This window comes from Diuraphis noxia, unplaced genomic scaffold (assembly GCF_037042655.1).
Source record: "Diuraphis noxia isolate RWA-SAM2 unplaced genomic scaffold, SU_Dnox_SAM2 contig0006, whole genome shotgun sequence".
NCBI classification, from domain to species: Eukaryota; Metazoa; Arthropoda; class Insecta; order Hemiptera; family Aphididae; genus Diuraphis; species Diuraphis noxia.
The window spans coordinates 3,031,299-3,056,861 of NW_028301716.1; the positions used below are offsets into that span (position 1 = coordinate 3,031,299).

Consider the following 25,563-nt stretch of genomic DNA (forward strand, 5'->3'; position numbering starts at 1 on the left):
CGTAACAATGCGTAAAAAAAAATGAAAACCACACAAGAAGGCGGAATATACAAAATGAACTTATCGTCAAGCGGCGACCACGGCTTAATAGCATACGCCAGTCACAAGCTCGGACGCCGTATACACACTGGTTTTTTGTATATTAATATAGTATACTTGATCGCCGTACAGCGCGGCGTTGACCTTTGGGCTAGGCGGATAACGACCCCACCAAACAGATAATGTATATATGTACATGACTGGGTCGACTCAGTATGTTGTATATTTATGCAACATAACTCCCCCTTGGAAGACGTGGTGTGTCTTCCAGTGTGCGCTGACGACGGTAGTGAAGATGGCTGGTATTTGATCGTAGAGTTGGCGGTCCCAGTCATAAATAGTGTTGGTGCAGACAGGTATCAAATTTAGTAAAGTAACAAATATATAACATGGAATTATTCATGCGTAAATAAACATAGATTACATAATTTATATAAAATATTACAATTGATTGACTATTATTATACGCCACTCGTTAAGCAACACATGGTATGATAGTTATTGGTACCTAGCGAGCAAGTATTATTTCGATTTAATATATTTTTTTTTTGTTTTGTTTTTAAATAATAAAGATTAACAGGAAGGATCGTCAGAGACGGGTAATACGGCTAATTTGACTACTGGGCGCTTGACTAATCCATCCGCTGTTTGGATCGTGGCCACTCGGACTATGCCATCGGTACCGGGGTGAACTTCTTTTACACGTCCCAAAGGCCAATACGTTGGTGCCTTATGAGGCAAATTTATTATTACAATGTCCCCAACTATAACATTTGGTTGTTGTCGCGTCCATTTTGTACGTCGCTGTAGTGAAGATAAATATTCCGACGACCACCGATTCCAAAAGGATTGGGTGCATTGCCTGATCAATTCCCAGCGAGTTAATCGATTTATCGGTATTGATGTAAAATCGCGGGATGGTAACGCTACTAACGGTTGTCCTATTAAAAAATGGCCCGGTGTCAGTGGGCGTAAATCATTTGGGTCGGACGATAAAACGGTCAGAGGTCTTGAATTAAGAATGGCCTCGATTTGCGTGGATAGGGTAGACATTTTCTTCGAATGTAAACGTTTGGACACCAATAACTCGCTTTAAGTGGTATTTAGCGGATTTGACTGCAGCCTCCCAAATACCACCAAAGTGAGGAGCCGCGGGAGGGTTGAAGTGCCATTTACACGGCAACAGTGTAGTTTGCCGACTGGCTGTGGTCGTTAACATTTCGTGTAGTTCTCGGTTGGCGCCTTGAAAGTTGGTCCCGCAGTCCGAATAAATATTTGATGGAATACCCCGACGAGAAATGAATCGATTGAAAGAAGCCATAAAAGTATTTGTAGATAGATCTGATACAATTTCTAGATGTACGGATTTAATAACAGTACATACAAATACCGCAAGATAACATTTTATCGATTTAGCATTTTTACGACGAGATTCTTTTACTTGGAATGGACCAGCGAAGTCGACACCGACGTTGCTGAACGGACGGCACGGGCGAACACGGAACGACGGTAACGCGGCCATAATTGGTTGTGGCGCGGTGGCTCGATGTCGAGCACACACGACGCATTTGAATATGATATGGCGTATAGCGGATCGGCTGGACAAAATCCAATACGTTTGAGCAATCAGTGACGACACTAATTGCGGACCCGCGTGAAGATACATGAGATGGAAGTGCCGAATTAAAATATTAGTTAACGCACATTTCTTCGGCAATAATACAGGGTATTGTTGATGAACGTTAATTTCGGCATTCCGTAATCTACCACTAACTCGAATGACTCCCTCAGTATCGACGAAGGGTACCAATTGTGCAATAGATCTAGGCACAATAGGTTTGTTTTTCGACTGCATAAGTTTAACTAAACCCTTAAAGTAAATAGTTTGTGTTGAGCGAATAGCGCACGTTAACGCTTCATGAAGTTCAGTATTTGTTATTGTCCCTGTACGCGTTGGCAACCTCTTTAAACGCAGCCCTATGAAACGTCGGACATAAGAGATTGTTCTTTGTAACCGGACTAATGATGAAAATCGGGAAACCCAGTCGTCTGTGAGTGTAGATAGGGTTGTTAACACCGATATTTCGGCATCTATATTTTTTACTTCTGGCAATGATGACGGGGACAACTTTAGGTAGGTATCGATTGGCCACGTGTTTTCACATGATTGCAGAAATATTGGACCGTTCCAATATAACGACATCGAAACTGCTTGTGACGGAAGAAGACCACGTGAAACGCAATCCGCTGGATTTTGCCCCGATGAAACATAGTGCCAATGGCAGCTTGGTAATAAATCAGCGATTTTTGCCAGTCGATTAGATACAAAAACTTTGAATGTGGTTGGCGTAGTAGTCAACCACGAAAGGACCACGGTAGAATCTGTCCATGCGTGTTTTGTTATATTTGGTAATTGCATAAATATGGGACTGACGCGATGCATCGTTTGAGCTAGTAAAAGTGCGCCGCATAACTCCAGTCGTGGAATACTTATCGCACTGTCACATTTACCCGTTTTCACGGGGGCAACCTTTGATTTGGCCGTCAGAAAATGAACAGAGATACGATTATCATTGTGGACAATGCGTAAATAAATTACAGCCGCGTACCCCTTTTCTGACGCATCTGAGAACCCGAGTAATTGGACGGAAGAAAGGTCACTTATCGGAAGATAGCGTGGTATTTTTATTTTTTCTACTAACGGAAGTTCGTCTGAGAATATTCGCCAACTATCGACGATGTCACACGGTAATGGGTCGTCCCATTGTACTCCAAGCTGCCATAACTGTTGCATAAAACACTTGGCCCAGAATGTTATGGGTGCGAGTGCACCGACCGGGTCGTACAGTTTTGCTATGGTTGACAATATTGACCGTTTAGTGTACATATTTGTTGATGCAGTAGTATGGTAGCTAAATACATCCGACGTGGGTTCCCAATGTAGACCTAATATTTTTATTGATGATTCCTCTTTGGGATCAAATGACAATGTTATTGTTCTATCCTCAACTGGAATGGACCTTAAAACTTCCGCACAGTTACTTGCCCACTTTTTTAACACAAATCCACCGTGAGCTAATAATTTTTGAAGTTGTGATTGAACGAGAACTAATTCTGAAATAGACTCGGCGCCAGTGATGACATCATCAACATAGGTTTTTGTAGACAATATATTTTTTGCGGCGGGATATTGTTGTCCATTGTCTACCTCAAGTTGATGTAACACGCGAATAGCCTGGTATGGCGATACTGACACACCGTATGTCACGGTACACAATTCATATTCACATAGCGACTTCGATGGTGAATCACGCCATAATATATGTTGATATTGACGATCGCGCTGTGAAATCAAAATCTGCCGATACATTTTACATATATCGGCTGTGAACATATACGGGTAGAGACGACTGTGAAGTAATAGTTCAGCAATATCCGTCTGTAATTTGGGTCCGGTGTATAGTAAGGCATTGAGTGACAATTGTGACGTAGAGTGCGCGGACGCATCGAAAACCACTCTTAACTTTAATTGGTCACCCGTATACTTTACCACAGCATGATGTGGTATGAAGTACGTACCTTTACTTGTTGCGGGTTTCATATGCCCCAACTCTTCATATTCAACCATAAACTTCCGATATTCGTCGTATAAATTAGCATCACGTTGAAGTTTTCGTTCCAAATTATAAAAGCGCGAAAGCGCCGTGTGATACGAATCTCCCAATTCCGCGGGGTTTACCCGAAATGGAAAAGAAACGACATACTGACCATTTTCCTCACGTGTCGTCGTACGCGAGAATATTTCTTCGCAAATATCGTCGTCGGTAAACGGTACAGAAGGGGGAGACGGTTCTTCAATACTCCAAAAACTTTGCATCAATTGGTCAATTGACGGTTCAGTCGTTAACATAAGGGATGTAAGTTGTGATGTATTGTTGTTCACGGACGTACCCGATAAAATCCATCCTATCAATGTTTCGTACACTGATGGTATGCCGTCCGTATGAATAACTCCACCACCGTCCTTTAAGATCATACTGTGTATATCAGCACCTAATAAAAAGTCGATGGGACCCGGTACATCAAACTGTGGATCAGCGAAACGGATATCGTTATAAATTAATCGAATAGACGAGTTTAATTTTACGGTGGGCATAGCCCCGGTAATTTTTGACATTATTACGGGTTCACACGAGATGAGGGGAGCATTTGAAAGCTCTGGTTTTATTGTACAGGCAGTTATACCCTTTGTTTCGCGTACGGGTGTATGTGACAATCCCACGATTGTATGTTTACATTGTCGACGTGGTAAGCCTAATCTGGTGACACATGCGTTCGTAATGACCGATATTTGTGACCCCGAATCGATTAGTACACGAATAGGTGACCACATACCCAAGCTATTGCGTATATGAACGATTGCTGTGCCAAGAACAACGGTACTGGAGGTATAAGTTGTACCTGAAAAGGTGACATCGTCATTCGATGAATTCCCTGGCGAAGTGTTGTCAACACACGGGGACACTGTACTATCCTGACTCGATTCAATTGATTTGGGTTTTACAACTGACTTATCGAGATGAAGTAGTGTATGATGCTTTTGAGCACAATGGCGGCACGTGTGTTTTGATTGACATGTGGATGTTTTGTGATGAGCACTCAAACAGTTCATGCAAAGACGACGCGACTGTGCTGCTTTGAATCGCTGTTGGACTGGTAGAGAACTAAATTTAGAGCATTGAAATAAGAAATGAGAATCTTTACACATGGTACAAGATTTTTGTTGTCCTTGGTCAGGAATGTTGGACGTGAACAATGAAGATTTATGGTGTAATTTTTTATTCGATTCCGTTTGTTTAGGTAAACATGTCGATGTAGAATTTTGTAATATTTTGCATCGATTGTTGACAAACTTTAATAAAATATCAATAGTCGGAGTCTCATTAGTATGTTGCTCCGCTTCAAACAAACGTTTTGACTGCGCATCTAGACACCGAGATGCTATGTAAAATAGTAAGAAACCAGCCAAATCGTTAACGCCTAGTGCCTTTATAGCGGAAATGTTCTGTTGGAAAGTGTCTAAAAACCGTTTTAAACCTGATACTGATTCACTGGTGAGCGGACAAAAGGCAAACATAGCGTCCAGATGATAATTTACTAATAATCGTTTGTTGTCAAAACGAGTATGCAATGCCTCCCATGCAACCATATAATTGACCTCCGTGAAGGGTATCGAACGTACAATAGGTAATGCCTGACCCGATAAAGATGATAACAGATAATGAAATCTTTCTATGTCAGACAATTCATCGTTTTCATGAACTAAAGACGTGAACGTGTCACGGTAAGAACACCATTGCTGGAGATCACCATTAAATTGTGGCAATAGAATTTTCGGTAATTGAATATTGCTACGTGTGCTCCGTGACGAGACATTTTGAACACTTCGATCAGCATCTAAGTGATGGTTAGCTGCAACAGCTCGCACCTTATAAAAATTGTCCAATATAATTGCTTCAATAGACGCATGTGACTTGACAAATTCTTCCTCGCGCGATAGGATAATTAATTGGTCAAGAATATCGTCCTGATCGGTATGGAAATTGGCTAACAGGCTGTCGAGGTCACCAAATCGGACCCGAAAAAGCGTCTTTTGATCGGAATCAGATTCAATGTTCTCACTTAATTTCATGAGTGTTCTAAACTGTTCAACAGTGCAATCTCTTTTAACAATGCTACGCTTTAAAGATCGTTCAGCACGCTCGATGTCACCCACAGACGGCGGCATTATAGGTATATTAACACAAGGGGTATAATCGTAAAAGACCAGAAGCGGGTCACTTACAATACAATAGTGTATGATTATTAATCGATTAGTACAGAGATCAATTAGTATTAAGATTAATTACGGACAAATTAATTCGGTGGCATACACGATACGACCCGTCTAATTAGCAGGTAACACGGGCGGCCTTCCAAATAGACCAATTTAATTTTATCAGAGCGAGAGTATCCGTTATCTGTGGTTGATATATGTTATATAATATAGTTAAAGTTATTATTTGGTGCGTAATGATATTTTAACGACGTTCAGGAATTGTGACTGTATGACCAATTAAGTGAACTTTGTTCTGTTCGTTAAAGATAGCATATATCGCATAATCACATTTAGCCGTAATTACCCACAATGCGATTTACACTACAAATATACTAATACATATAATTCAAAATGACAATTTCAAGAAACTGAAAATGTTCATATTCTCAAACCCAAGTTGCTCACTGGCGCTAATCCCCTTAATTCATCCGGTTCGAAGGACCATGTAACACGTACCAATCCCTTTAACAATAATCGGGAGATTGGACACGCTGTGCGGGTTCCGTAATGAATCAGAGGATTAGGCAGGTAAAAATAATTAACCAATATGTCACTATCATGAGCTTAATATTTTACAACAAAATTTAAATAATAATACAAATAAATGGACAAATAACTCACGACAGCGTGACAATGCAAAACACGATATGACCGGGACCTGGAGACTTGAGTTGCTGGGTATGGACGGTGACCGGGACCTGGCGACTTGAGTCGTTGATTATGGTAGGTTATGTTTAAGACGGCGAAACCGCACGAACTTAATGGTCGGGTTCAGGACGGCGAAACCGCGCGCACTAATCGACGTAACAATGCGTAAAAAAAAATGAAAACCACACAAGAAGGCGGAATATACAAAATGAACTTATCGTCAAGCGGCGACCACGGCTTAATAGCATACGCCAGTCACAAGCTCGGACGCCGTATACACACTGGTTTTTTGTATATTAATATAGTATACTTGATCGCCGTACAGCGCGGCGTTGACCTTTGGGCTAGGCGGATAACGACCCCACCAAACAGATAATGTATATATGTACATGACTGGGTCGACTCAGTATGTTGTATATTTATGCAACAATAACAATATTAATAAAGTGCCTCTAACTAACTTATCCCTTTAATTTAATTCCCTTAACCATACATTCTATACGTTATAAGTGTATATATATATATATTCTAGTTTATAGGTACTATCCGGTTTTTCCGGTGTTCTTTATCTATTCCAACCTATGGACATATCCGTTACGACTCTTTTGCATAGGTCTCAAGTCGTAGCGGTCCATCCATAGTTTTCTATTCTTTACCTATAGTTATCTAAAATGTTTAATTAAATTATCATACCCCATTTTTCTTATCACGTGGTCAAATATACATTTTGTAAATTGTACATCAGTCCGAGGATCATGGGCATGTGTTATATTATGTGTCTTTTTACAAACTACATCATGTGTTTCTTGGAGGTTCAGTAATCTCCCTATTTTATCGAACTTTCCGATATCGGTTTCGAATATTATCTCTTTATTTGCTAGTTTTTCTAACCTTATACTGAAATTTTGGTCGAACCTCGTGTCGTAACAAGTAATGTTAAGAACTGGAATCTGGTCTATTTTTAATTTATGTAATACTCTTACATCCGAATGTCCGTTCCATAGTACGATTATATTAATTTTATCTCCATGTGCTAAATATTCCTCTATATATTCCTTATCTAAATTATTTAATTCTGTGTTTAAACTTAACTCTAACTGTCCTAAACAAGTATCTCTCAACACTTCCTTACATCTAAAAATACGTTTAATTTCTTTTCTTACTACCACAACCTCTCGGTCCAATATAGGTCTGACCGCCGTGTTGGTTGGTAGTATTAACGGTCTTCCCTCCAATTTCCTTATTTTGTATCTGTCCAAACTATTGGATATGGCCCCGGATATCAGAACCATATCAGTCCTATTTATCATCGAAAATTCAAAATCCATGATGACAAACTTGTGTGTTTCTTTTCTGTTGATTAATTTAATAGGTCATTACTTTTAATATGTATAGTTTTAAATCTATTTTTAACCCCTATTTTATACTATACTTTATTATATTATACTTATATCTTATTTACGAATTATACTTAATTATTATTTTTATATATTTTTTTTTTTTAAATTTTATTACTTTCTAATATTAATTATTTTACATTTCCCTTACAGTAATTTAATCTTTTATTCTTGGTGGAGATAAGGACAATCTGTCCGGTGTATCCCCCAGTAGTGGACTTTTAGGATTTTCTTCCGCAATTATCGGTGTATCAACATAAAATGTACTTCGTCTTGCTGGTATAGGGTGTGGGGTTATATTATATCGTGGTTTAATCGGTTCCCAAGTGTTTAATCTACACTTATATGTTATATATATAAATAACAATAGTATTGTCGCAAAGGTCATCAATCCTATTATTATATATATCAAGTAACTATTATTTTCATTATCGATCACATGTCCCGATTGCCTAAATATTTCGTCATCGATCATACTTTGTACGTCGTCTAAAGAATGTGTTAAATCATTTACGTTATCTAATTGATGTGAATCATGTCTGGTATTTATATTAGGTAGATTCAAGTTTTTAATTTGCCTAGGAAGCGTTGCTACCAATTTTCCTTCCCCTACTCGTGGTATAAAGTTAACGTAGTATTTAGATTTAATGTCTCTCGTTGGATTCAATATGATATCTTCTGCATATGCCCTACAGTCTTGATTTAGTTTGATTAGCCCCTGATGTTTTAGCTTTACTATATATGGTTCTCTATTTCCTTGGCATGTTATTGTTAAGGTTTCCCCACTAGTTGTATAGATCCATGCATTTGCATATTTTAATTTATGAAATATATTTTTAGATAATATGATAATACCTGCCTCGCATGAGCTTGGTAGAGTATCCGGATTTTTAAATAACGTTATTTCACATGGTTGGTTTTCCGACTCATGTTGAATAGGTTGAAATTCTGGACAAATTGTAAAAACTTCGGTTTCCTTACATTGAAGTAATTGCGTTTCCGTAAACGTGGTGTATTGCCTACGATTTCTAGTAATACCGATGTATTGGAATTCTGGTTTTAGAATGATACTGTGTTTATAATCTATATTTCCGTTTAATTGTGTTTCTATCGGGTGTGGTATAGGTAAAATCCTGTATAATGTTAATTCTATTTCCGTGATCAAAGGTATTCTAATTAGAAAAACTATTTGATTACCGCTATAAAAAACTGCCATTTTAGTAATTTTGCTTAGTTCATATATCTCGCTCGGTTTTGTACCCATTGGTAAATTAAAATTGAGTGGTAAAACTAACTTAATTTCAGTTAGATGTTTTGCAAGTTCCCGTGGCGTTATAAGCGACGGATGAAGTACCCCCGTTCTAGCTGCGTTTATAATCGCACTGATCGTGGTGGTTTCGTATGCGTATTGTGTTAGTAATGCCGTGAAACTACTATGTATTCTATTGGTGAGAATCAGAGTTTCTAGTGTGTGTGTATTGTTTGCTAATTCGCTAATCTTTTTATATAACATCCCTTGTTTTTCTTCTAACTCCCCATATAATTTATTTATTTCGACGGCAGCCGTACTTACACCTATTATGGCTGATTTCACTACTGTCGTTTGATTTTTAAGTATATGGATCATATTCTCATTACTATGTTCTATCTGACCTATGTGTTCGGTTGTTTCCTTCGTACAGTCGTCATCGCATACTCCGAATAACGTTTTCATAGCCGATCCTATAAAGTTTACTAAACCTCGCTTAGCCCTATGACCTTTCGTAGTCGACTCCCCCTTGCTATCGGACACATATCTGCCTATAGATTCATACATTTGCTCTCGTTGTATAGAGATATCTTTGAACATCGTTTTCAATATATTATCAAACCGTGAACAGATTTCATATTCCATCAGCTTATCCTTGCAATGGCTGGTCATTGATATAATTTCATTATAAAGTTTATCATGCCTAGCATCGTAATTTTCTAATGGTACATATGTTACGAACTCCCACATAGCCCCTTCGATTCTAACTCTCCCTCGATTTTCGCAAAACATTGTTGTTTGATTTTTAAATTCTTCGATGGTATACGGAAGTTGTCCTTAACTCATTGTCACTAGTGTTAACCTACGTAATAATATACTTATTAGTACATGTTAGTATACATATACCTTATATTTAGTAACTTAATTAATTCCTATATTCCCGCCATTATTATTTATTCATTTATTTACTTTATTACTTTTTTTTTTCCTACTTAATCAATTACTTCCTACAGCGTACCTATTGTACATCTCTATCAATATTTACTAATTCTACTTCCTTTGTTAATTTATTTATCTACGTGATTAACTTATAGTTTATTTCTTATATTATACTATCTTTCGTGTTACTTTCATATTTTATTCAGCATTCTGTTTGTCTCATTTCCTGACCTTCACTTAGCGTTTGTACCATATATCTGTACCTACTTTTATGTACACATCTATAATTACATTTAATAAAAAGAGCTAATAATATAGTCATCATTGACAATGATCCTGTTAAAACGTAGACCATGTAGTTTAAAAGATTTATATTCCCATTAGTTTTTGCCTTTTTATCACTCTTTTCCTTCTCTGTATACACAGTTTCGAATATACTATTCGTGTTATTGATACCGTTGTCGTCCATATTCAATTTATTAATTATTTCATCATCAGATGCGTTGTAAAATTTAGTATGTTTGTGACTGTTCTGTCCAGCGTCCGTGGTTCTTTGTGGTACCTTGATCATAAAACTTGGCGTATATTGCGTGGTCCCCCTCTTTACTCTAGTTGTGGGTGGATTATCGGTCGTAAGTTTAGTGGCATTATCCGTTCGTGTCGTCATAGTAGTGGTCGTCTCGTTGTCTTGCTTAACCAAACTCGTTCCATTAACTGATCTCGTTGCTTCAGCTATTGATAATTTCGAATTGATGATTGATTCTGTCCTTGCTGTTTCATTCATATTATTCGTAGCGGTGGTAGAGTTCAAACTATCAGGTAGGAATCTCTTCTTCACTTCAGTTCCCCCTTGTGCCACTTCTGTTGCTTCCGTAGTCTGTATTTCCATTACCGGTTCCAAATCCAATATGTGGTGCATTAAGTAAAGGTTATTAGCAATAACGGTCGTATCCTCTTTACCATCTAAACTCATTATAACCAATACACACTTCCTTTCTAGCACCATCATTCTTGGGTGATCTCTTACTCCTACTTCCATGTCATCGCCACTTGACGTAGTACACTTAATTCGCAACTTGTTTAAGTTACACCTCCGTCCATACATATAAGGTATTAATATATCATTATGTTGAGTTTCCGTCACATTTTTGATAACTACGTTACCCGCCGTGTATTTATAATATATTTTAGTTCGCACACTTGACTCGTCCGGAATGTCTGAGTCCCCGTGGGCTGCCATTACGATCATTAATCTATAATAGTACATTTTCTTATTACTATTGTGGGTTTATACCTATTTATTTATGCAAATATCTTCTTTTTACTATTATTCCATTTCTTCACTTATTTACTACTTATATCTATACCTAATTTCACTAATTGCGTACTACTCTATTATCACTTATGCCTACCACTTTTTTCTTTATACAATATTTAACTATCTATGTTTTTTTTTATATGTCCTTTATACCATAGTAGTATATATTTGTATGTTCACAGCCAGCTTTTCCACGGTAAAATTTTTTTTTCAAGGGGAAAATTCCCCCTTGGAGCACACTGATTTACCGCGTAACACAATACGGTGATTACACAAGATTGTCCACCTATTTGCCCTTTACACAAAAATATTTACCGTATCAACTATTTTTTCCGTTTTTTTTTAATTTTTTCAATCAAATATCGCTAATTTTTATAAAAATTACAGGGAGATTGTTTTTATGTTTTTAATCATGTTGGTTACACTGTTCTAATTTTTAAAAATTTATATATTTAATTTCTACTATTTAGTTGCAAGTTAATAATTTTACATTTAGTTACTGCTGATCCGTCGTGTATTCGAGTTGTGTTTTTTCAAGTTATTATTTAAATTAATTAAAGAAATGAATTTACCAAAACTTACAAGCGATTTTCAATCATTAGTTCATCGTATACGAAATAATTCAGTTCCAACCCATCCAGGATATACTTCAATTTATTCAAGATTAAGATCTTTCGAACATTTTCCTTTAAATTGTTTTCAAAATAAATATGCTCTAGCTGAATGTGGGTTAAAATATACAGGAGTAGAAGATATCGTCGAATGCTTTTGCTGTGGACTTATTCTTCATAATTGGATACGAGAAGATGACGTTTGGATTGAACATTGCAGATATAATCCAAAGTGTATATATGTATTATTAATGAAGGGAAATCAGTTTGTTCAAAAAGTGTTAAGTAAATATTGTAACAATGAATATATTTGTAATTGTGAAACTAGGTCCTACGACACCGTTTGCTAAATCATGTTCTTTCATTATATGTTGTAATAAATAAAAAAAATATTAGAAACAACTTATATGTGTTAGTTTTTAATCTAATATCTCGTGGACGTATAATTCAGTGGATTAGTGCGTTAAGTTAATTTAATAAATAATTCCCTCTACTCCCTTCACTACACACTAATCTACTGAACTGTACGTTCACATTTTTTTACCATTTTCTTTTTTCGCAACAGATTTAGTATATAATATGTTTACTGATGAAAAAAAACCTCAGTTCAAAGTATATGTTCCATCAGTTACATTATACTAGATTTTTTCATATTGATAGTCTGAAACATTATTATAAATATTATTCATCATGGTTCTACCTATAATCGTATCAAAATCAACCTTCGACATTCGTCCGTATAGTAAGAAGAGCGTTACAGTCGGTTTATTAATTAATAAACAAATTTCGATTATTGTGTTATTAGAATGTAAATTATCAAAGAAGATAATTACTTTAAACTTAGAACAATAGTTTACACTCATGTCTGAATCTAATTACATTTCAATTACTAATAATTTACACACCAGATGTAGACGATCAAAAATATCTGATAACTTCACATATTCAACTAATGTTAAGCAGAGTTCAATTATTTTACATATCAATGATGATTATATCACTTTATCACATATAGATTTATGTAGACTTAAACAGCTTCAACATTGTGTAGACCTCTACATTGCAGAAAAACAGAAACGTCTACCAAGTTACCAAGCTACATTTAACACAGCTTACGATCTAATAAAAAACGACGTCCGTGGTCTTCCTATCAGTTGTCAGAGAAATGAATTCACAAACCAGTATATACAAAACTATGATTTTAGTTATTACACTCATCTGCAAAACGATGACACATCATTCCTATATGAAATATTACAATACCATTTTAATACAATGTCAGACTTAATACTTCAGGATTTAATAGTATAAAATAAATAAATATTTATATAATATATTGTATTGTTTATTCAATAAAAAATCCATTTTTTTAAAAAATAAACATATAATAATTAGCCTATTATTTTACTTTTGATTGTACGACGTCCTGGGTCTTGTAGCATCGTGTCAAATATTGACTGCATGGTCTGATTCAAGCTTACATTCAATGTCTGGTCTTTTGACTTTTCGCTTGTATACAACTTAACACCAGCTTCACTAAACTTCCACCTATAATTATATTTATTTTTTTTTTAAAATCATGAAATGAAGTGATAATAAAAATACCTATTGAAAAAGATTAACAATAGTTTAAAAAAAGTAAATTAATTATAAATTATTTACCTATCCTTAACCGGAACATTTTCAATATTTGAACATTTATAATGTGTTATCACCCAGTAATCTGTTGGCTTCTCCTCAAATGTAGTTTTTATCGTAATTAAACCGTCACCTTGTCGAAAAGTTAGCGAATTGAAAACTTCCTCATCATATTCTTCTGATCTTAAACGATCACCAACATTGTCTCTGTATGATGCATTCTATAAATGAAAAATATAATTTATATATATATATTTTATTTATAATAAAAAATAATTTAACTAACCATTTTCATCTGCTTCTTATTTGTAGATTTTTTTTCATTCGTCTTCTCAACACCACGTTTTAAAGTGGTTTTTGTTTTAGATGTTGATGCTAACGGTTTAGCTTTAGAGTCAACGGATTCACTGAAATGTTCATTATATGGATCATAAAAATAATATTTTTTTTTTATTTAAAAAATGTACAAGTGATTTTATAACCGATATCTAAAAGAAACATATTTTATTTTTTATGTTTCTTAATAATTATAACCATAACGTTGAGTAGTGTTACGACTGACCTCCAATTTGTTATTTGGTTTTTAAAAAAACTTTACTTACCTCTGATTCTGAAGAAATAATTGATGTTCTATAAGACATTTTTTGAGCTGCGTTGTAGACTGTGTTGAGGACTGAATTGAAATCTTGAGACTGATGAACGTTAATGGTTTTACACTGGCTTTTTATACACAGATATTAGCCACTACCACAATAATTTTATATGTAAAATGCTAATGTTAATAGCAATGACTTGAAAAACCTTTCTACAAACTTGTTTTACATGAACACAAGTGGCATTATATGAATTATTAAAGAAACAGGATCTAAAATAATCACCCGCCTTGAAAATCAGATTTGATATAACAACGTTAATGACCTCAAAAGACTTTTCAACAAACATTTTTAATAATATGAACAATAATAATAGTATAATATATATATATATATATAATATTAACATTTATTAGAATCAAAAAAATAATTAGTATGAACCGGATTTCAGATATAAAAACGTTAAAGGTTAATAGCAATGACCTGAAAAAACATTTCCAAAAAAAAAAAAAAAATGATTATATATGAACATGACATTATATGAACTGGTTAAAATATCAAATATAATTTAAAGTAAATTAGAATGTATATATTCAAATATACTTCTCATATAATAATGTAATAAGAATTTGCATGAAAGACTACAAACATGTTCTTACATGGACAAAAGAGAATGGTATTAAGTAATATAATGTACAATCACCTCAGGATTATGAGAGGTACCTAATACTCAACGTTCAAAGAGAGGGTTAAACTTTAGTATAAAACACCGAATTTTTAAACATAAAATCATCAGTTCACCAGCAGCACTAACAGACCAAGAAGCTATCAGAACAGCAACCATCCTCGACTCTCCAGCAAAACAGTTGCCGACCATCAAAAACGTAAAAACATCTTCAACAGCAATAGCAACCGTCAGCCAGACTCAGAAAACAGTCAACAGTCAGACTTAGAATACTTCAACACTAACTATGTAAGTACCTATTTTATTATTTTATTAAAACTTTTAATCTTTACTCCTATTTTTTTTAAAAAAAAACTAGAAACTGAATACCAATGATTTAAACACATCATCATTATAATAATATAGTTTTATGATAATATTATCTATGTTTATATGATAAAATGTTAACATCATATTTATAAGATAGTAATCACTAGATAGTAATTACATTTTATTACACATCAGCAATCTACTATTCATGAACATAACCTTAAAATATATACCGTCTCTATTACCATAGAACAGTTAGCACTATCACCGCTTAATATTATCACCGAACGCGATATTTATTATTTTATAATATTTGATATCAATAATATAAAAAAATGTTATATTATCATAGTATAATATTCAATATTTACATAAAAATATTACAATTTGAGCTAAGTTTTTATAATTGAAATAAGTAGTATAATATTCTTATTCTAATGAGTATTCAATAAGACTGTCTGCTATTAGATATAAAAAATATGTCCATCTATAATGAAATGTATGTATTCATTTGACATTAGATAGGAGAAAAAATAAATTTAGTATATAACATTAAACACAGTTATACTAATATATGATATTATGTGTTCCTATATTTTAATCTTCATGATTATGTTTTTATAAAGTTCATTTAATTTAGATAAAAATTAAATTATTTACAATACAGTTAGTTAATATATTTTATTACATTTTTTTTCTATATTAAATTGTAGGTATTCATTTAAAATTATTCAAGGGAAAAAAATAAATTTAATATACGACAAATACACAGGTATAAGTAATATAATATATTTGTGTACCTATATTTTTTAAACTTCATGAATATCATAGTATAATATTCAATATTTACATAAAAATATCTCAATTTGAGCTAAGTTTTTATAATTGAAATAGGTAGTATAATATTCTAATTCTAATGAGTATTCAATAAGACTGGCTGCTATTAGATATAAAAAATATAGCTATCTATAACGAATTGTATGTATTCATTTGATATTAGACAGGAGAAAAAATAAATTTAGTATACAACAAATACACAGTTATAAGTAATATATAATAATATGTGTACCTGCATTTTAATCTTCATGATTATATCTTTTTATAAAGTTCATTTAATTTAGATAAAAATTAAAATTATATACAATACAGTTGCTTAATAATATATTAGATTATTACATTTTTTTCTATATTAAATTGTAGGTATTCATTTAAATTATTCAAGGGAAAAAATAAATTTAGTATATAACAAGTATACAGTTATAAGTAATATAATATATTTGTGTACCTACATTTTTTAACTTCATGATAATATTTTTATAAAGTCCATTTAATTCCTAGATAAAAATTAAATTGTGTACAATACAGTTGGTTAATATATTTTATTACATTTTTTCCATCTACGAGTATCTTTATTAAATTTTATGTATTCATTTAACATTATTCAAGGGAAAAATAAATAAATTTATTATACAGCAAATACACAGGTATAAGTAATATATGATGTGTGTACCTATATTTTTTAAACTTCATAGTATAATATTCAATATTTACATAAAAATATCTCAATTTGAGTTAACTTTTAATAATTTAAATAGGTAGTATAATATTCTAATTCTAATAAGTATCCAATAAGACTGACTGCTATTAGATATAAAAAAATATATCTATCTATGACAAATCGTATGTATTCATTTAACATTAGACAGGAGAAAAATAAATTTAGTACACAACAAATACACAGTTATAAGTAATATATAATATGTGTACCTACATTTTTAAACTTCATTTTTTTTTTTGTATTATGTACAATACAGTTGTTTAACATATTTTATAATTAGATTTTTCCGTATATGTTTCTACGATTTAACATACTGTGTATGAACATTAATGAATTTGAAATAATATTACAGACAATGGATTCAAAAAACAAAGATGAACTTATGAATAAATATCAATATAATTTACAAACCATGGAATCATTAAGATTAGGGAATATTGAAGATAATAAAAATAATATATTAGAAACGAAAGAAATTAATAAAAAAATTAAAGAAATAAAACATAACATTTATTTAATCAGGATATGTTCATCATCAAATGAATTTGAAATCAATCAATTAAGAGATAAATTGTTTTCTTTAAAAGAAAAAAAAAGAGAAATATTTAATAAATATGGTAATAAATATATTGATTATGTTAGAAAAATGGAAATCTGTTATGGAGAAAGATATAGTATGGATATGATGATACGTTCTCAAATATTTCACGACATTTACTTTTCTAAGAAATTATGATTTTAATTTTATGTTTATAGCTATGTTTTTTTGCTTGTAAAAATAAAAACAATTATTATTTAATGATGATGTGTGTTACTATTTTAATATTTTATTACTAGCAGATAGTTTGCAAAAATCTATATAATTTACAGAAACATGACATCATACATCGAAAAAGAAATTAATGGAGTATTGAGACAACAGGCTGAAAATGAGAAATATGGTGAAAGAGAAGAGAAAAAATTTGAAAAAATGATTTACGATATTAATATTAAAATCAGAAAAGCAAACCTGAAGTCGACTAGGGAAAATTTGTTAAAAAAAAAAAAGGAAATTAAAGCTGATTATGACGAATCAAATCATATAGGTTATCGATGTCAACAAAGTTGTACATCGCATTTATCATACCTATATGATTTATTAAATAATAATTAAGTTCTTTAATTTCTTTTTTTTAAATCTAGTTGCTTAGGTTTGCTAAATATTGTATGATTTATATTAATAAAGTGATTACAATATTATTATTGTTTATTATATTTTTTTTTTCATTTAATTTATTTTCAGCTTAATTATGAAAAGAAAAATGGTGACAAAACGTCAGCGAATGGCATATGCTGATGAAGGAATATTTGAAATTGAAAGATTTAAAAAATGTTCAAAAACTTTTATAGTTAAGAATAATTTAAAATTTTTAGACTACACACTTTTTTTTAACTATACTTTAGACAAAATAATTCCAAAGTTAAAGGAATCATGTCTACAAACATCTATAAAATTTAATTTATATGTAGATAGTGTATATGAACGAATTATCACACAAGAAGTACAGGATATAGCATTTAAAACCTCTAATACACTTGCATGTAATTCCTCTGATTTTAATAAATTACTGAATGGGATGTTCAATAAATTATTAAGTGAAGAAGATGATTTTTTAGCAAAAGCTTCTGGCTGGTCACTTAAAACAATAGATGCATTACAATTGAGAATTAATATAGTAAATCATCTCAGAGGAGGAACGTATCTAGATCTTCCTGAATATATCAAAGATAAAAGAGCAGTCATAAATGTAAAAAATAATGATGTTAAATGTTTTAAATATTCAATACTATCAAAGTTTGATAATCGTTCAAATAAAACTTTTTTTAATAAGAAATATTTTGAAATGTTAGAAAAAAAAAGTGGCTTAGATTTTAAATGTATAGATTTTCCTACACCAATCAGTCAGATAAAAAAATTTGAACGTATAAATAATGTATCAATTAATATTTATAGTTTAAATGATAAAAAACATATTTTCCTTCTATATATTTGTAATACTGAAAGAAAAAAACATTTTGATCTACTTTTGTTTAATAATAATAACACATCACATTATTGTTATATAAAAAATTTTTCAAGATTTATTAGAAGTCAGAAAACTAAAAACTGTTCCAGATTAATTATCTGTAAAAGATGTTTTACTACTTTTAGTGAAAAGCCATGTAAAAGCAAACTTTGGGGTAAGAAAGGGTTGAGTGAACACCAGCATAATTGTAGAATGAACCAATTAGGGAGACCAATAATGTTTGAAAAGGGGGATGATGATTTTATTTATTTTAAAAACTATAAAAATACACAGAGAATACCAATTGTTATTTATGCAGATTTTGAATGTATTTTAACTCCTAAAAATAAGTCTAGTGAATTTAATAGATGCGAAAAATCTAAAACTTATGCTACACATTTACATGAAATTATGAGCTATGGGTTTTATGTCAAAGTTAACTATGATGTTATATCAAAAGAACTAGTAAAACAGTTCAAAATTCCGAGAAAGGTGGTAATTTATAGAGGTGAAAATGCTGCAAAAAAATTTATGGAAAATATGATTGTTATTGGAAATAATATTAATAAAATTTATCAAACAAATAAACCGATGAATAAATTAACTAAAGAAGAAGAAAGTAATTTTAAAAATACTAAGTTTTGTGGAAAATGTTCGAGACATTTTAAAAATAATAATTTAATTAAAGTTCGAGATCACTGTCATTTTACTGGTAAATATAGACAATGTCTTTGTCTTCAATGATATTTTGAAATAATTAACCCCTCATTCGTACCAATTTTCTTCCATAATTTATCGTACGATAGTCATTTCATAATTCGGGAACTTGGTTGTAATGATAAAGATATTCACGTTATTCCTAATTCGTCAGAAAAATTATATATACTTTAGTAAAGAAATCGCACATAGATTTAGTATTAAATTTGTCGATACATTCCGTTTCATGAGCGAATCATTAAATAAACTTGCATTAAATTTATCAGAAGATAAGTTGAGGTTTAGAGAAACTCTTAAAAATTTTTCCATGAAAGCATTAGATCTAGTCACTCAAAAAGGAATCTTCCCTTATGAATATGTCGATAGTTGGAGTAAATTAGATGATACTTTTTTACCATCAAAGTCTGAATTTTATAACTCTTTGACAGACGAAAAAATAAGCGATAAAGATTATATGCATGCTAAAAATATATGGCGAACATTCGATATAAAGACTTTAGGTGAGTATAGCGATCTTTATTTAAAGACTGACGTTACCATACTGGCTGACGTGTTTGAAAATTTTAGAGACTTATGTTTATCTACTCTCAGATTAGATCCTGCTCATTACATGACTGCTCCTGGATTTGCTTTTGATCGTATGCTTAAGTACACTAAGGTGAAATTGGAAAGGTTAAAGGATTACAACATGCTCCTCTTTTTTGAAAACTCAATCCGGGGGGGCATTTGTCAATCAACTAAAAGATATGTTAAAGCAAATATACCAAATATTGAAGGACTGGACTATAATTCGAATGAACCAATCACATGGATTACATATCTTGACTGTGTAAATTTGTATGGTAAATCTATGTTAACAGAATTGCCTTTCAAAGATTTTGAGTGGGTTAATGATCTCAATATCGATGTCACTAAAATTGCTGATGATTCAGAAGTTGGGTATATATTAGAAGTCGATATCGAGTACCCTAAGTATTTACATAAAAGTCATAATGATTTCCCATTTTTACCCATTAATGAGTGTCCTCCTAATTCTAAAGCTAAGAAATTGCTTACTACATTATCATCAAAAAAAAACTATATAGTACATTATAAAAACTTAAAACAGGCGATTTTAAACGGTATTAAAGTGACAAAAATTCATCGAGCTATTAGCTTTTCACAAAGCAAATGGATGGCATCATACATTGAATTGTGTACAACTATGAGAGTTGAAGCTAAAAACGAGTTTGAAAAAAATTTTTGGAAGTTGTTAATCAATAGCGTTTTCGGTAAATGTATGGAAAATGTTCGCGCAAGAACTTCTATAAAACTTGTTTCATCAGCAAAAAAAGCTAGGAAATTAATGGTTAAAACTAATTTTAAAGACAGAACTATATACACTGAGAATCTTATGGCTATTCATCAGCGTAAGGAAATCATTAAATTTGACAAGGCAATTTATGTAGGATTCGCAATTTTAGATGTTTCAAAAACATTTATGTATGACTTTCATTATAATGTAATGAAAAAAAAATATGGTGCTAAAATTAGTTCTTTGTATTCAGATACTGATTCGTTGGTATACGCTATCCAAACAACAAATTTTTTCGATGATTTAAAAAATAGTTTACTACCATATTTTGATACATCTAATTATCCTAAAGACCATTATTGTTTCAGTGAGACTCATAAAAATCAACCCGGATATTTTAAGGATGAAATGAAAGGAATAATTCTAAGAGAATTTGTCTCATTAAGACCGAAATTATATGCGTATAAAACTGTACATAGTGTTGAGGAAAAAAAAGCAAAAGGTGTAAAAAAGTATATAATTAAAAATCACATGAAATTTGAAAATTACATGGATATATTAAATGCATTTATAAACCATGTAACTGTTGAGGATAAACAAACTCATAGAAAAATGAATTTTATTCAATCGAATAAACATATTGTCCATTCGAAAACTATGACTAAGCTTGTTCTTAGTGCTAACGATGATAAACGTTATATAATGGATGATGGGATTAATACATTGGCTTATGGCCACTATAAATTAAAAAACTTTATATATCCGCAATCGAAATAAACAAAAAGCGCTATCTATCAGTATTATATAATGTTTTAATTGTTAAACGTTTCATGTGAATAAACAAATTTTTTTTTTAGTGTTATCAAAGAAAAAGGTAAAATATAATAATAAGATAAAAAATAATATAATATAAAATTTTATTTTAATATATCTGACAACGTTATCCATGAATTATGACTTGAATTAAAACCTAACCACTTGACAAACATTTTATTCCCAACTTTTTTTATAACACGTTCAACAAGAAAGGTGTTTGGAAAATCAGTTAATTTAATTTCTTGTTCATAAAAACCGCCTAAGATGATATTGTTCGATTCATCTTTTAATTGATACGTTACTGGATTTGTATGTAAAATTTTTGAAATTGTAAATATTTCTGTCGTCCAATTTGGTGTGTATCCCTTATCAAATATATGTTTATATTTAGATATTCTTACTTTATCATTAATGTTAAATTTTGGTTTGTATAATGTTTTGATATTTGTATGTGTGTTAAGTTTAATTTTGTTTGCATCCATTCGAGCTTCACTTGGTGTACATTTAATTGTTCTATGTTTTGTATTATTATAGTTTTGTATAATTTTTGATATTGTATTATACCAATTCCATGTACCTGTTGCAGTAAAATGTTTATATATTTTATTTTTAAGAGTTTGTATTACACGTTCACAAATTGAACACTTAATGACACTGAATGAACTATAATGTTTAATTTTATATTTTTTCATTAAATCTTGAAATTGATTATTATAAAATTCTGTACCATTATCTGTCTGTAACAATTTTGGATTAGCTTTTTTCAATATATTAAACATAGCTTTTGTACATTCCTCCGCTGTTTTATTTTTTAGTGCTTCTACCCATACATACTTGGTAAATGTATCAATTATGATTAAAATGAATTTAAAACCTTTATTTTGTCTAGAATGTGACTGCATGTCTATTAAATCAGCTTGCCAGAGATCATCTTTAAACCGTGTAACTACGCTACGTCTAGGAAATATTTTTCTCGCTGGTCGATGTAGCTCATTAGCTATATTCTCTAAGGTTGTCATTATACTATAATATTCCTCTCACGTAATTCTTCTAAAATAGATATGATTTCATTACTAACGCCAGTATTACCAACTCTTTGTGATGATGTTAAAAAATTTAATCTAGTTACTAATTCATTTGGATCATCATAATAAACTAACTGTGTTTGAGGTATTACATCTTTATATAAACCAGAACCTTTCTTAGCATGTGGTGATGCAGTAAAATTAAACATCTTTTCAACTGGAGGATCTACAGACATAGAACTGTTTGCTGTTGGGTTAAAATCAAATGGTTCATTTGTTATGGTTGTATTATTATGAACATTACTACGTTTAGCACTCGAACTAGATAAATGTTCGTTTAATTCTTTAAAGCTTATCCGAGGAGCTCTAGAGTTATTAATTTTAACTATTTCTTCGTTTAACTGTTTTTCTTCATTTTTAATTCTTTCGTATAGAGGTTTTACAACGGTCGCCCATTTATGAAACTTTGAGGTTTTTGGTTTCCCATCCGCTTTTAAATGAACTCGAGAAGTTTTCAAAATATCGTAATAAGATTCCATATCTTGTATAGTTGTATTTTTTGGTTCTTTCTCACATAATAAAGATTGTAGTCCTAATGTCCATGGGTAGTATTTATTAAGCAGCTGTAAGTTACCATGGCTAAAAGTTACAGAGTAATCTCCTATTTTGTAAGAATCACTAGTTCTATCATAATGTAAACCATAAGATTTATCATAACGTTGTGATTTAGGACGTTCAAAAAAATTTACAAATGTCGAATTTAATTCATCATCTTCATTTTCACCACTAGTGTATGAGGTTTCTGCATTTTTATAATCAGCTAGTTGTAAGTTACACGATGTATTTTTTTCTATTTTTGTACTGAGTGGTTCAGTTATCGGTTTAAATGCTTCACGGAAATAGTTATCTGAATCTATAATACCACGTTTCATTTCCATTATTTTTTGTTTAATATTTTTTTTTGATATTATTAAATTTTTCAGCAAAACCTTTTCTTTGTTCATAGTAAATAATAAACTCAATATTACTGTATCGTATGACCACTGGTAAGACTATGTAGATAATAACAATGTTACATTATATATATATATAATATATATAATTATTTTATTTTAATAAACGTATGAAAACCACATCTATATCTTCCTTCATTCATTTCTCGAGTTTTATCAATAACCATAAACCCATAATCACTTTGATTCCAACATAAATGAGAAATTTTCCGAAATTCTGAGAAATCCATATCTGTCGACGAATGATCATTGAATATATGACGTAAATTCATATCATCTTGTTTCAGAATTATTAAAAAGTTTGAGTTATCTCTTACCAACTGTTTTGGTATTTTAGAATATGTTTGTGCTAAATAAAATACAGAGATAGCACCTGAATGTCTACAGATGCTAAAGTATTCTCTAATAACAGACTGTGAATCACATATTACATCATCAAAAATTATAATAGAATTTTTCTTGGTTAAGTTTGGTTTTATAACTTTATCTGCGTTTGTAAATATGAACAAATTAGCACCTTGTATATCATCCATTATTTTTTTTAACAAAACATATTTTTCTTGATTAGAGGTTTTAGAGTATAAATAGATATTTTCAAATCTTAACCCGTTTTCATGTGTGATTAGATTGTACATTATATTTGTTTTACCCGATCCACTAGGACCAACTAATATAGCACGTATAGTATCAGGTAATAACGAACCATGTCTTGATGGTTTTTTTGATATTTGTACATCTACGTTTATTATTTCTAATTTATCTTTCTGTTCAATTAAATTCATTTTCTTATAAATACTCGAAGATTTTTATTTTATATTCAGTTATTGATGATGCGTTCAACTCGAAAGTGTAAATCGAAAAAGACTGGTAAAGGTATTGTAAACTCTCTTATAAATAGTCTTCCGTTTGAATCCCATGTTCCAGGTTATCAGTTTTGTGGGCCAGGTACGAAATTGAAAAAGAGACTAGATCGCGGTGACAAAGGAATAAACCCATTGGACGCTGCTTGTCGTGATCACGATATTGTGTATGCAGCGAGTAAAAATTTAGACGATAGACATAAAGCTGATAAAGTGTTAGAAAATCGTGCCTGGGAAAGATTTAAAGCAAAAGACACTCCTAGAAAAGAGAAATTGGTAGCGTACGCGGTAACAAACGCGATGAAAGCTAAAAGAAAAATAGGAATGGGTTATAAAAAGAAACGTGCTACAAAAATAAAAAATCTCATGATAGCAGTAAAGAAAAAAAGAATGTCTAAGAAAAAAAATGGTAGCAAAAGACTGATTTTACCACCGAGACAAACAGGAGGTGTAATTCCCTTAATACCTATATTTGCGGGATTGTCAGCACTTGGTAGCTTAATGTCTGGAGGTGCTAGTGTGTATAATGCAATTCAAAATTCAAAAAGAAAAAAGGGTAGTGGTCTAAATTTAAACAAAAACAAGGTATGGAAAAAAAACTGTTAAATACGCTACCTGACAGACCACTTTCGTCAGAAGATATTATAAAATGTATAACTAAGTTGAAAATCAATCATTTCCGTGGAGTGTTTTCACGTGATAACTTACCTAAAAAACCGTATGTAAATGAATGTGGTATATTAAACTTGGACATATCTTCAGGCGTTTGGGTAGCGTTTCATAATAATAAAGATTAAGTCATATATTTTGATAGCTTTGGTGATTTACCTCCACCAATTGAATTACAACGTTATTTTAAAAAGTTTAAAATAGTTTATAACTATTCTAACTATCAAGACTTCAATACATTCAACTGTGGGCATTTATGTCT

At 31.5% G+C, this 25,563-nt stretch overlaps 7 protein-coding genes and 2 pseudogenes across 7 annotated transcripts; 4 read left to right on the top strand and 5 right to left on the bottom strand.

Annotated features, from left to right (window-relative positions):
* Positions 1-1,054: 1,054 nt before the first annotated feature.
* On the bottom strand, positions 1,055-5,827 carry LOC107171075 (uncharacterized). The gene has a single exon (XM_015521305.2). The coding sequence runs from the start codon at positions 5,825-5,827 to the stop codon at positions 1,055-1,057; it is 4,773 nt and encodes a 1,590-aa protein (XP_015376791.2).
* A 1,240-nt stretch (positions 5,828-7,067) lies between these two features.
* On the bottom strand, positions 7,068-7,911 carry LOC149054589 (uncharacterized). The gene has a single exon (XM_089230095.1). It carries the CDS (start codon positions 7,891-7,893, stop codon positions 7,228-7,230), a length of 666 nt encoding a protein of 221 aa, XP_089086221.1. The 5' UTR covers positions 7,894-7,911; the 3' UTR covers positions 7,068-7,227.
* Positions 7,912-8,738: 827 nt separating this feature from the next.
* On the bottom strand, positions 8,739-9,778 carry LOC149054590 (uncharacterized; annotated as a pseudogene).
* A 2,168-nt stretch (positions 9,779-11,946) lies between these two features.
* LOC149054591 (baculoviral IAP repeat-containing protein 7-B-like) lies at positions 11,947-13,390 on the top strand. The gene is made up of 2 exons (XM_089230204.1): positions 11,947-12,335; positions 13,093-13,390. The coding sequence occupies exons 1-2, from the start codon at positions 12,031-12,033 to the stop codon at positions 13,388-13,390; spliced, it is 603 nt and encodes a 200-aa protein (XP_089086330.1). The 5' UTR covers positions 11,947-12,030.
* Positions 13,391-13,470: 80 nt separating this feature from the next.
* Positions 13,471-14,132, bottom strand: LOC149054592 (uncharacterized). Its single transcript, XM_089230061.1, has 3 exons — positions 14,004-14,132; positions 13,742-13,938; positions 13,471-13,627 (listed from the first exon to the last, which is right to left on the bottom strand). Exons 1-3 carry the CDS (start codon positions 14,010-14,012, stop codon positions 13,471-13,473), a joined length of 363 nt encoding a protein of 120 aa, XP_089086187.1. The 5' UTR covers positions 14,013-14,132.
* A 986-nt stretch (positions 14,133-15,118) lies between these two features.
* On the top strand, positions 15,119-19,606 carry LOC149054593 (uncharacterized; annotated as a pseudogene).
* Positions 19,607-20,295: 689 nt separating this feature from the next.
* On the top strand, positions 20,296-21,553 carry LOC149054594 (uncharacterized). Its single transcript, XM_089230148.1, has 2 exons — positions 20,296-21,422; positions 21,527-21,553. The coding sequence occupies exons 1-2, from the start codon at positions 20,313-20,315 to the stop codon at positions 21,551-21,553; spliced, it is 1,137 nt and encodes a 378-aa protein (XP_089086274.1). The 5' UTR covers positions 20,296-20,312.
* A 1,199-nt stretch (positions 21,554-22,752) lies between these two features.
* LOC149054595 (uncharacterized) lies at positions 22,753-23,763 on the bottom strand. The gene has a single exon (XM_089230149.1). It carries the CDS (start codon positions 23,761-23,763, stop codon positions 22,753-22,755), a length of 1,011 nt encoding a protein of 336 aa, XP_089086275.1.
* An 839-nt stretch (positions 23,764-24,602) lies between these two features.
* LOC149054596 (uncharacterized) lies at positions 24,603-25,238 on the top strand. Its single transcript, XM_089230150.1, has one exon. It carries the CDS (start codon positions 24,603-24,605, stop codon positions 25,236-25,238), a length of 636 nt encoding a protein of 211 aa, XP_089086276.1.
* Positions 25,239-25,563: the final 325 nt, after the last annotated feature.